Source organism: Antrostomus carolinensis, unplaced genomic scaffold, assembly GCF_000700745.2.
Source record: "Antrostomus carolinensis isolate BGI_N321 unplaced genomic scaffold, ASM70074v2 scaffold23956, whole genome shotgun sequence".
NCBI lineage: Eukaryota > Metazoa > Chordata > Aves > Caprimulgiformes > Caprimulgidae > Antrostomus > Antrostomus carolinensis.
In genome coordinates, this window is record NW_010320133.1 from 24,708 (window position 1) to 37,533 (window position 12,826).

Consider the following 12,826-nt stretch of genomic DNA (forward strand, 5'->3'; position numbering starts at 1 on the left):
ACGTCAAATTTAGAAAATAATTAGGTTTAGCTTAATTTGTGCACTTCCTCGCGTTACACAGAAACTTTTCTATCCATCCCCAATACAAAAAGTACACAGTGCAAAGTCAACAAGTCTTGGTAGGCCTGTCATGATGTGGTCAGTGGTGTGTGTTTGTGTTTTGCTATTTAAATAAAATAGGATTTCTAGTGAATTCCTAAAAGAGTCCCAAAAATTTGAAAACCAAAATCCAAGTTAGTCATCTCAATTTTCCTAAAGACTGGAAATCATTTTCTCACAGCCATAAAATAAAAGATTTGTCTACACTGTAAAACACAAGCATTACTTTATTGAGAGATACTTGCATTGGTTTTTATGCTGATGCTTTTACACTGATGAACAACTTGTGATTCTGAATGTTTGTGACTATTTTTTTTTTTTTTTTTAAATGTCCTGTCATGAAGAATCCTGTCTAAGTGCGAAGAGAAGCAACGGATTATTTATTCTGCCCTGTTTGTAGTCTTTTATGTGTAGATCAGACTTCTTCAGTTTTTTACTGTTGCATAAATTTAATATAGTTTGTTCATCTGGTATCTAACATTAAACTACCTGATCACTCTTTTGCTTTTCTTCATAATGCCACATTTCTACTGCACTTTTTAGTAAAATAATCTGGTAATTTCTGACCTGCTTACGTTAATAATGCCTTATTCTTTCTGAGAAGATCCTTTCTTGTGGAAGGAAAGTTCTCGCTACAAATGGCATAGCAGACATGCACCAGGTATAAAGTGACTTTGTGTTAATAAAGGCAAAGAAGAGGAAGAAAGAATCATGGGTTTGTAATGACTGAGAATTCTGTTATATGAATGAAGTCCTCAATGTACCTTGAAAAGTCCATACCAACAAGGACCCTGTAGTTGCAATAAATACTACAGAATATCAGAACTGAAGACCTCTTAGATAAGCCTTTCTTGAAGGATTTAAATAAATTTTGAGTGTCCTTTGTGTGATAGTTCATTTCTGACATAGCTTTCAACAATACAGTTTAATGTCTTTTCAGTGCAGCAACTGCAATACAAATTGGAAGTGTGTCACTACCTTGTGTAAAGGCAGATCAGTCCTCTCATTTTAGGAATGGATTTATTTTATGAGTGTATTAGCATCTAAAGGTTATTGAAAATAAAAGTAACAAATGTGATTTTTTTTTTTTGTTTGTAGATCTTCTGCTTCTTTTCCATTGTACTTAAAAAAAACCCAAACCAAAACAAAAAACCCAGAAAACCCCACAAAAGCAAAACCAAAACTCAACCAAATAAAAAAAAGCAAAAATTTCCAACATGCCCCCCTCACGCCCCCCAAAAAAAACCCAAACCTGAAAAAATGAGCCACCAATTCTTTAAAATTAGGTTAGAAATTGAATCTGACAAATCTCCAGGCATGTGATAGCGTTTAATGCCAATAAAGATTTCCTTCAATTAGAAGCTCAGATTCTTAGTAACTGCGGAAATGCTCTTTGTGTGCAGAAAATGAAAACATTTTTCTTTTCTTTGAAGTTGTTCTTGTCAATATGTAAATAATTTGTATATGAGTGTAAAACTTGGGGATGGGCAGGGAGAGGCAGCTTGATTCTCTTTGTACGGCATAGCACTTTGAAAGTGCTTTTTGGTGGAGGGTGGTGTGGGCTTGGAACAGTCATTCTTCTTGATACCAGGCTTGATGTAAGTTTCCTAACAAATGTTTCACATATTCAGGGTGTTTTAGCTTTGTTTTTCTAAGGCCTGTTACCATAGACCTGTATCTATGGTACAGTCTAAGTTGATTTCCTTAGTTTTTACAACATTTGTCCAATTTAACAAAGATTTGCTTCACCTAGACATAAATGAACAATAGTAGATATTGTCAGATAGCTAGATGTTGGATTTGAGGATTTATTCCATGACGTAAAATATCTTATGTTCCTTAAATGTCCTCGAGATGTTGATTTGAATTGCAAAAATATTTACTCATTTTGTTCTGTGTATGCAGTACAGAGTTTGATTCTAGTTCAAGAGTAGCCAGAATTAAAGTTGAATTTGATAGTGCTGTAATAAATATAATGGCTGATTTATGAGTTTCATTGCTTAGATACTTTTTTTTTTTTTTAATTTTGAGATTGACAGTAGTGCTTTATCTGGCTCAGGTTGTGTGAAATAGAAGATATTGAATGTAAGGATTGGGACAGTTGTCATGTAATGTGGCTGCTGTGGAAAAATATCTATTTAGTGCAGGGAAACATAACATAGTGTTGGTGGCAGAGTTCTTGTGTCCATTTAGATATTTACCTGTGGAGAATGTCCTGTTTCCATCCTTAAGTTGGTACTGAGAAATACATAGTGTCTTCAGAGGGAGGTGATTCTTCCCCTCTGCTCTTGTGAGACCCCAACTGAAGTACTGTGTCTGTTTCTGGGGCCCCCAAGAAGGACATGGACCTACTGGAACAAGTCCAGAGGAGGGACACCAGGATGATCCCAGGGCTGGAGCACCTCTCCTATGAGGACAGGCTGAGAGAGTTGGGGCTTTTCAACCTGGAAAAGAGAAGACTCCGGGGAGATCTTATTGCAGAACTTCCGGTACCTGAAGGGGACGTACAAGAAAGCTGGGGAGGGACTTTTCACAAGGGCAGGGAGTGACAGAACAAGGGGAAATGGTTTTAAGCTGGAAGAGGTTAGGTTTAGATTAGATACCAGGAAGAAATTCTTTCCTGTGAGGGTGGTGAGACACGGGCACAGGTTGCCCAGAGAAGCTATGGATGCCCCCTCCCTGGAAGTGTTGAAGGCCAGGCTGGAGGCTTTGAGCAACCTGATCTAGTGGAAGGTGTCCTTGGTCATGGCAGGGGGATTGGAACTAGATGATCATTAAAGTCCCTTCCAACCCAAACCATTCTATGATAGTTAAGTTACCATGGTGCACATACTGAAGATACTGAACAAAATGAAGACCTCTATTCCTTCCTGTAGGACTAGAATTTATTTGAACATTTCATCCATGTAAGTGGAGATTTGCCTGCTTTGTGTTTCGTAAGTTGATGAGCATGAGTTGGAAGAGGTAGAAAAGAACTGATCAGTTTCAGTGTGTTTTGGGTGGTTTCTTAGTATATAGCATTAAAAAAACTCAGGACATGGAGTAGGTAAGACATGAAAGGACTATGGTTTTTGGGCGATTGAAGGGTTTTGAGGGAAGGAGTGGGAGAAATGGATTTGTAGGTCAGGAAGCACAGAGCTGAGTGGGAGGGGACAAAGAGTTTGCCTTCCTGAACCAGCCTTATGATTAGTATGACTTTAATGTAATCATCTTTCTTACTTTGAGACTTTTCTTCAGTGGGCCTTCGCTCTAAGACGACTACTGCTTGAAGTTCAGTTGGTAAAGTAAGGAACATGCTGACGTTTCTCAGGTGATACTCAGCTCGGGGAAAGTTGGAAGCTGCTGCTGCCTAAAATAGCCATCCATATTAACAACTCCATATGCACATTAACTGTACTTTGTGTGGTATGCCTAAGCGGTCTTGAGGAATCAATAATGCTGTCCTTGTGCTCAAAATTGGAGGTACTTTTAAAATTACTCCTTCCATAGTCGATTAATCTGTCCTATAGACGGGTATGTTTGGAAAAGCTGGTGAATGTTGTGTGTTCCTACAGTTAACTGCAAAAATGGTTCTGTGATGGAGTGAGACAACTTCTTTCCTTCTGTTTCTTACTCTACAAACAGTGTATAAAGGCTATACATAAAATATGTACCTTGGGTAGATGTTTAATAAGTGCAGAGTATTATATTTTTATAGGTGTTAAATGGAGATAAACAAAGATGTAATCATGGGTGCTGTGGCATTTTCCCAGTTTCCACTGTTTCCAGAGCTGAGTTGAGCAAATACAACAAATCAGAAATAGAAGGGAGGAGTAGCACATGCTGGTACTGTAATTTAAACACATAGTCTATGAAGCATTACTGTGCAGTGTTTTTACATCTGTGTTATCTTTACCTGCTTTCCTTGCTTTGCAAAATTGACCATCAGGAAAGTGAAAAAATGTTGTCCAGTATTGAAGGTTTATGTATAGTCCAATATATATATAGGGCAGTCTTTACTATGTTCTGCCCTGGTTTATAAATAAATAAGCTAAAAAAGAACTAATAAAGTCTTGCTGCATGTGGCATGTTTCTCAGTGGAGCTGAATATTGGAAAACAACTACAGACAGTGTGTTTAATAGTGCCTGTATTAAATGAGCTGTATCGTGGAAACTAACGTGACACCATTTTAATTAGCGCTGCAGTAACAGGGGGTTTCCTCTACTCAAGGGAAAGCTGCCAGTCCTTGCCACATGCAGGCAAAGTGGAGCTTTGTTTACGGTTATATTTTTGTACAAATAACATTCCTGCCTGTTTTGTGGCCCCGCTACAGTATGTCTGTTACTCTTTGACCTGGAATTGTTTGTGTGCATGTTTTAGGGTAAAATGCACATATCTTAAAACAAAACTTTTTTGAAAGACACTTTGTGAAACCTTCTACCTTATGATGGAAAGTCGCTTCAATGATTAGAATGATACAGATAATGCTACATAAGTAATTATTTTGGTGACTACTGCGCCATTTTAGAATCTTCTGAACATCTGTCCATTCCCGCTTGTTTGAAATGATGAAGTACTTACAAAATTTAGTGTTTTGGGGGAAAATACAAACTTTTTGAACATCAAATAACATGTTAAAAACATTTACTAATTCAGTGGAGCACATTTTTATTAATGCAGTCAAAGGTTTCGTTAGTAAGTTTCTAAGCATAGCAATTAGTTGCTTAGGGCAGGAAGAAAATAATATTCTGTTTTGTTTTTCCAGTTTGACCTATGATGAAGTCTTAATTTATGACCAGAGCTCTTGGATGTTTGGTCATGCAAATACATAAACGAAGTTTGGGATTCATCTCTTTTAATGTCAGTATATTTGACCTACTTAACTCAGGTTCTCTTCTTGAAGGAGAAGATAGACCTGATTTACCTTCAATACATTCCTTAAATGGAACAAATTAATTGCATCCTAACAGTGCTTACTTAGGTTCCTTTCTCATTAGTGGAGAGCAAGGTGACAAAGTCAGATATCGGTGTCTGCAAAGATGCTAGCATTGAGGTGACCAAATCTGAATTATTTATCCCTTTAGAATGTTTAAAATAATACAGTAGCAACTATTTAACTGGAATATGCTTTAAAATAGGAGAAACTGATCTTCAGAGGTCCCTTCCAACCCCTCCCATTCTGTGATTCTGGTTTTGTGAACTGTGAATTGGGAACAGTTGCTGCACAATTGTTATTTAGTCCCCACAAAAAGATGGAAAATTTACAGCTTAATTGATAGTTCAGTACAAATACACATTGATCCAGCAAGATGCGTACAAAACGCAGTGCAGGCCATGGATACAAAGCAGAGGTGTGAGTTGGAGTACCTAGTTTTGAACTCAGATCACCTATAGGATTGGTTTGGCAGACTTAAATATTGTGGTTTTGCTGAAGTAAATGAAAACGGGTGTTCCACATAATTCAGAAAAAAGTAACTTCAGCGATTATCAATGTAAGGAAAGAACGGTACCAAGTTAATGATGCGTTGGGTTCTAATTGGTAACAGTACTGTTCAAATATGAGTTTCAATTGGTACCAGTTCTAAATGAATCAATAACAAACTTTGTTGTCAATGCTCAGTATATATTAGTAGATTGATTTTTGTCCACATGTACTTCTTGGTCCAATGTTGCTTAATGGCATCAAGATAATGTTGATGCTTCTTATGAATAGCCTGTGTTTGTTACTCAGTAGCAGAACATGGTAATCACATACTCCAAAGGTGAAGTAATCATTCATTACACTTTTGTATTTTCATTGAATTGGATGCTTTTGTGAATGACAGTGCTGACTGTACTTTCCAGTTTTTTCAAAACAGATCAATCTAAGCTCCCCAGGTTTTGTAGTTGGGTTCTGCAGGGGGCTGCTTGAGCAACTTCACAGCCCAGCTGTTCTCATCTTTTCACATGAAGTTGAAAGGCAGCTGCACATCACTGTCATATTACTCCTCTAGTGTGAATGCTTACTTAAATTACCACAGAGAGATTGTTTGATTGTCAGTGGTGGGAGGGAGTGGTCCATCAAATAATCTGAGGATGTGGTCTATGCACAGAAAGTTTGGGAACACTACTGATTGCTCACTAGCCACTTCATTACAGCTACCTAGGCACTGAATACGAACTCATCATGCCACGTTACTGGACTGTGCTTGAGATTCCAGGTATAACTGACTTAGTTTGAAAGAATCTGAAGTCACATTTAAAAATGACAAGTAACTAATCAACAAGAAGAGGAAGAGAATGTTTTGTTCAAGGGTACAACATCTAGTTGTGGTACAACAGTCTAGATTACAAAATTCATCATGAGCCTTATCGCACTGTTGCTCTCGCTGTGATCGCTACAGCTGTTTGTTGGGGAAGTGGTGGTGGCCAGAGTAAGGGTTTGAGAATCTGACATACCATGATTCTTGGAAAGAATCCAAACAGTTCTTGCTTGGTTTTGAATGTGGCTATTGTAGGCAGGCTTAACCTTTTGTTGTTAAACTTTCTGTGCTAGCAGGTCATTGTTTTGAATGCATGACTGTCCTAACTCTCTCTTTGTTTTGTCTTAGTCACATTGATCAAACAACAACATGGCAAGATCCTAGGAAGGCCATGCTTTCCCAGATGAATGTTACAGCTCCCACCAGTCCTTCCGTGCAGCAGAACATAATGAACTCGGCATCAGGTAAGCAAAATTTGTATTTATTAAAAAGATCACATAAATGAAAGATACCACTAGCTATTTTAATTGGGGAGGAGGGAGTCCAAATCTCACAATTGTTCTTCTAGTTATCCTGGTTTAAACTTTAAATTTGTTGATACCTGATGCATCAAGTGAGAGGCTGATACTTGAGGTAAGAGGATTTGTATAACATTTATGATGTCAACAGAAAGTATCCTGTAGTTCTTTAATTTATGGTTTTGGTTTTTTTCAAATGGATGATTCAAACATTTAAAGAAGCAGAATTCTTGTCGAATTTCTTCTGGCTGAAAATGCTGTTAAATTGATGAAGACCGGAATTTCTATTAAATTAGTGTTAATTTGTGTTAAGCTGTTGTGCTTCTGCAATGTTCTTCCGCCTCCTCTTGCTCATTTACTGGACTTGGTAAACTCCCATTAATTTACATTTCCTACATCTGTTATAAACATCTCGTTTTTTTGTCTTCCCTAAATGCATGAATTAAACACTTGGAAAATCTTGTTTAGAAGCAGAGACATTTTGGTTTTCCTCTTATTTTCCTATCATTTCCAAAATCCTTCATGATGATGAGTATTCCTCTGAGAAGGAAGCTGAGGAAGTCTGGTATCTTTTCCTGGAATATAGAATTGTTTTTCAGCTGGTCTCGGGGAGGGCTGTCACTACACAGCAGTAAAGTGTTCTTGTTCTTGCTGTAGAATGTGCTGTATATTTGCAGAGCTCTCTTGTCCTGATGGTGTAAAGAGCGAGCAGATATATTTGGTTCCATACTCATGTCACTGCTGTGCTTCTCCCTGTGCTTTGTCACCTTCTGTCTGTTGCCAAGGTTCATGTTTTATTTCTTTTCTCGCAATCTGATTGTACTTTGTGTATGTCTGCTGTTCCTGTATTTCACAAAGGTTATTCTCTGGTGCTACTTTTTGTTGTCCATTTAGAGGCTTTTTTTCATGCTGCAATTCATATGTTGCAGACAATACCAAAAGATTAACAAGCGTGACCAAACTGCGCTGTTCATGGCTGAGTATTAGAGGGGAAGCTCATCAAACTTTTTGCTGGCTAGACCAGGAGGTTGGATTATCTGAAACAAATGAGAGTCCTGTTCAAGTTCAGGAAATCATGATTCAGAGCAATTAAGGTCTCAGACTCTGATGTGAAAATACAATATCTGTGCTTATTTTTTCTGTAAATATATCCCAGGAAACCTGCATCAGTAAAGATGACAGATTTTTGCAGGGACACTTCTGAAGAACAGGGAATAGGAAAAAGGAAACAATTCCTTTGGTCTGTCTTGCCTTTTGGCTTATCTTATTTGTGCTGAAAATAGATACTTGCTGTTTGAATATTGACATAAATTCTGTTTTTTAAGATAACTCCTCAAACCTTCCACTGTACCAAGAATTAGCAGGAAAAAATATTGATAATGAAGTAGAATTCACATTACGTACTCAGAAAGAAATTAAGATTCCTTAGCAAAGAAAATAAACTGGTTAGTTGTAAGGCTTAAAAATGTAAAAGATAATCTGGTAAACAGTACATGAAGATTATTTTAAGAAGAAAATTAAGAATTTACATGTAATTGACCAGACAAGTGGTATAAGAAAGTGATCCTGCATAGATCTTGTTACTCATGCAATAAAATGAGTTGAGATGTTTAAGTGGGTTGTCTTGGGGCTTGAGAAAGCACTTACTTGAATACAAGTTCATTGAACATGTATTTTTAATTTCACAGATGATACTGCACTGAAAATCTTGTAAAATTTTTCCCCAGTGTTCTGAATTTGTTGAAGTGCATGAAGAAATCAGAACTTCTATGTATATTGAGTTACGTGTTTGTGGTATTGCTTTTGTTTAAGCTTAAATCAGTTGAGGTACTGTGACTTGAAACAGGCTCTTTGGATGCACCTGCTTACTCTTAACTTACTTGTGTTTAGCAAAAGTCTGTTTTGAATTAAACAAAGTTGAACCTTCATTTATTGTATATGATTCTGTTTCTGGTACCTAATTTGGCAAATCTTTATGTACTAACTTTAAATTATGACTGTGTATTTGTTTTTACTAAAGTTTCTCGTTCTGTTACTTTTTACTACTGAGTTCATGGTCACTTACGCTTCCTTGGTGGCCTTGTAGAGAATGAGAGAAATGGAAAAAATCAAGTAACTGTGTTCCACTTCAGCAAAGGGGAACTTAAATCTGAGTGCTAACTTCATAAATAGAAGACTACTTAATGTTCTAATTTGGATATTTGTCCTCAAGAACTGGGAAAGAGAGTTGAGACCTTTCATTCAGAAGTTTCCTGTTATGAACCATTGCTGGCAATGCAATATGCCCTAGTGCTTTGAGAGCCTTTCATGAAAGGTATTGGGGAGAAACCAAGTGTAAGTATTGTGACACCTGGAGATCACTGACTTGCGAAAAAATATCTGAAATGCCACAAGGGAGAATGTTTTCCTTCCTGTATGGTTCATCCTTGTATAGTGCTCATTAATTGTGGCCCTTAATCTGAAGTTACTGTCCAAGTCTTAGTATTTAATTACAGACTGCCATAGGAAATTGTAATTAAAGTTGCTGTGGTAAAACATGAGAGAATATTTTTAGGGGCTGTCCTGAAAGCCATGAGAAGCTTTAGCCAGGTCTGGCTATTAGAGAGAATTAAGAACAAGAAAACAAACTGAAGAGAGGGGGAGAGAGAGAGAGAGAACAGAACTCAGAAAGCTGCTGTCTGCATATTGACGATAAACCTTTTGTCTTTTCTGGATAAATGGGATAAGTGGAGCTCAGGGAAAATGGGAAGAACACAAAACTAGAAGGTGTGGTAAGGGTGAAGGCAAGTCAAAAGAGTGTTTAAAATAAAACCAGGGAAGATGTAGTTTAGCATGAGACTGAGATTTTAGGTTGTTTTTCTTAAGAATTCCCACCTCTTGAGGCACCCGAGACTGGATGAGAATCCAGGGATGTTGCTGCAAGTTGTGTTTCTTAAAGAAAATTAATAAGAAATTAATAGACATCTGAACCAACTTACTCTGTTCCTGGCATGATTTTGTGGATGAGCTATTTTATGAGTGTTAGTTAGCACACATCCCTTAGAGGAGGGCATCATTATATGAAAAGTGAGGATTTTCTTTTCATGCTTTTTTGTTGTTGTTGTTGTTAATTTTTTTGTCTCAGCCTTGTCAGCATTGCTGAACTTTGCTTGCTGTGTGTAATCAACTGATGGTTTGGGCAATATCTATGTAGAGCAACACAGTGCTCTTTTAGATGGCATTTGTTGGTTAATCTTCTGTGAAATAGGATTGCATCTTCACATCAATACTGGAAAGAAGACAAGCCTGTTACTTCTAAATATGCAACATGTATATAAAAATCAGTCTTGACTGTTCTGATTTTGTGTGTGTGTATTTCTAACCATTTTTTCCCTGAAAGCACTGCAGGAGAAACTGTGTTCTGTCTTGATTTAAAACAAAAAAGTAATGATAATGGTATGTTGTTCTTTTGAGGAACCTCTCCTATACATTTCTTACTGAGGTAAAGTTAAAAATTTGAAAGTAAGCAATGCCTGTTTCTTATGGAATTCCATTTGATAGTGATGAGATAATAATTGTATTTATATACTTCCATTGTTCAGATACTTTTACTTCCTGAATCACGCTTGACAGCGCTGCTTACTTTGACCTTTTCTGCTTGCGCATAGATATGAGATAATTACCTTTGGAGCAGATTACCTGTCTTTGTCCTCTTTTGTCTTCCCTCTTACATTGCAGTTTTGAGTTGGGCTTCCTGGTGAAAGTTTATAAATCTAGTGTAACTCCGTTGGCTCTTCTGGTGAGGCTGTAGTGCCACATTAAAGGTTGGGAGGAAAATGGACACTTGAATTCATAACTCTTGAGGTTTTTTTCTCCCTTGGGGGTGGGAGAGTAGGGAGGAATATGCCAATAACTAAAACAAGTTCTGCTCTTCTCTTAGATTCTTGCTCGCTTTAGTTGCAGATTTCCCTTCTTGTAACCAGTCATACTACAAATTCTGCTTTGTGTGCAGTCAACAGCACATATGACCTGTTGTGAAACTCTAGTCTCTAAGTGTCTGCATGACAGTAATGTTCATTTCTTTCTTCATCTGCAAAAAAATGCTGCTTTTTTAATAGTGGCTTTTTGTAAGTTTTACTGATTTGACAGAATAAAGGTGGACTTTAGGTAAATTTTGTAGACTCTGATATAATTTTAGAAAGTTTTGGAATCACAGTAACTGTGATGGAAGGGAAAAATTTCAGCTTTGCACAGAGAAAGATTAGGATGTTCTTAGAGATCAATGTTTGTATTAGGTGAAGGTGATTCCTGTTGTTGAACATAGGTGTTCCACTTCCTATATTATCCATGCATATTCTTTTAATATCTAGATACAGATGCCCTCTCATATGCATTAACCTTTTGATAAAATAAAGCTCTGTTTACATTCGTTTTACAGTTAAATATCAGAAACTATAGGGACTTGCAAGATTTACTTTGCATCCCAGCATAGCTTGAATCTCTACAAAACTACATTTTTGCTTTTGTTCCTTTTTCTATTTCTTTTTATCTGCCAGCAGCAAGCTCTGCTTTGCATTCAAGACATGGTGTTTCATGGCAAAAATGGTATACTGAGAAAGTAAAAACTCACAGCAAAGGGAGGCATGGACCAGAGACGTGCACACAGGCTTTTAAAATTACATGTATTTATGTTAAGTTACACCATTATGTAAATGTTTAGTTACAGAGGTATGCCTTATCGGTAGTTCTGTAAGGATGGCTTATGTTTGGAAATGGGAATCTAATTTTTGGATGACCTTGTCTTTTAAAGTACCACAGTAAATGGTGAGTTCCCTAAAAGGGTTGTCTCTCCCTGTGCAGGTAGTTTCATAGAATGGTAAGCTTATGGCTGTGATTGTCTTTGATTGACCTAGGGGGTATCAAACAGAATTAGTAGGAGATCGTGCCACAGGGATATTGTTGTTGCTAAATATTTACAAAGGTTCAAGGGAAGACTGGGAAAGTACTTGAAAGAGAGATCCTTTGGCACCTAGTAAATAGATAGAATCTGTCTCAAGAAATCACCTGAGGTACATGGAGTCCAAGGAGCCATTCATAGCCACTATACTTTTTGTGTTTATATGTGTGTTCAGTGCTTTATTTATAAGTTCATAGGGTGTGACAGTCACTAAGCAGGCTGCTTTCAGCAACAATATCTGTACATCACCCCAGGCTGGGTGCCTGGGCTAAATAGACTTTTGGTTGGACCCAGCATGTCTGGTTTTGTACAACCTGGGCTACAGTAACTGGAAATTTTGGTGAGGAGGTCTGAAGAGCAGCAGTATGGAGCTTCTATAACTTAAGTCACTTAAAAACTTATGCTAATGCTGGGAATTCTGTTCCTATTGAGCCTTTTGGGGGAAAAGGGACAGGAATTTTCCTAGATGCTGTGAGTGAATGTGTCTGCTATTCTTCACCATGGTTTTCCATTTTTCCTCCTTTACTTGCCTCTAATACAGAGTTTGTCAGGCAGCCAGTTACAAAATCAGACTTGACAGTCTTCTGGTTTCACAACTGCTCACAAAACCAAATAGGAATTACAGAAAGCAGTACTAATCAGTTTTTGAACTACCATTTCAACATGTAAAGATGACAGCGGTAACGCGAGAGCAGTTTACTGACCAAGGAAGAAAGCAACATCATGATTAATGCTAAAAGTTTCTAGACTGAAAAGTTCTGTTTCTGCAGCTGTTGATGGCACTTAGCAAGGAAGACTTGCTACTGTGACAGCCAGGTGAGCAGACAGACCTTTCCTGTCCTGTGCACAGCTGTGCATTTTATTCAGAAAGAGAACCTTGCCCAAGTTTGTCTGTAATAAGCTAGTGCTCATCAGATCACCGAATCTAATAAGCGGTATTCTTCTACCAGGTAGGTGGACTGATCAGCTCCTGGCATCCTGCTTCAAAGGCATTTTGTTCTTATTTACTACAAAGGAACATGCTGGACCAGTATCCGCTTTACTCAGTGTT

General features: G+C 37.5%; 1 protein-coding gene across 1 annotated transcript in view; it reads left to right on the forward strand.

Moving 5' to 3' along the window:
• Positions 1–5,388: 5,388 nt before the first annotated feature.
• Positions 5,389–12,826, forward strand: part of LOC104526143 (transcriptional coactivator YAP1-like) — a gene marked incomplete at its 3' end in the record, with an annotated part of 36,545 nt that continues 29,107 nt past the window's right edge. Inside the window, exons 1-2 of the mRNA XM_029085327.1 lie at positions 5,389–5,432; positions 6,670–6,785. Coding sequence (XP_028941160.1) covers positions 5,389–5,432; positions 6,670–6,785 — 160 coding nt within the window. The remainder of the gene's footprint in view (positions 5,433–6,669; positions 6,786–12,826) is intronic.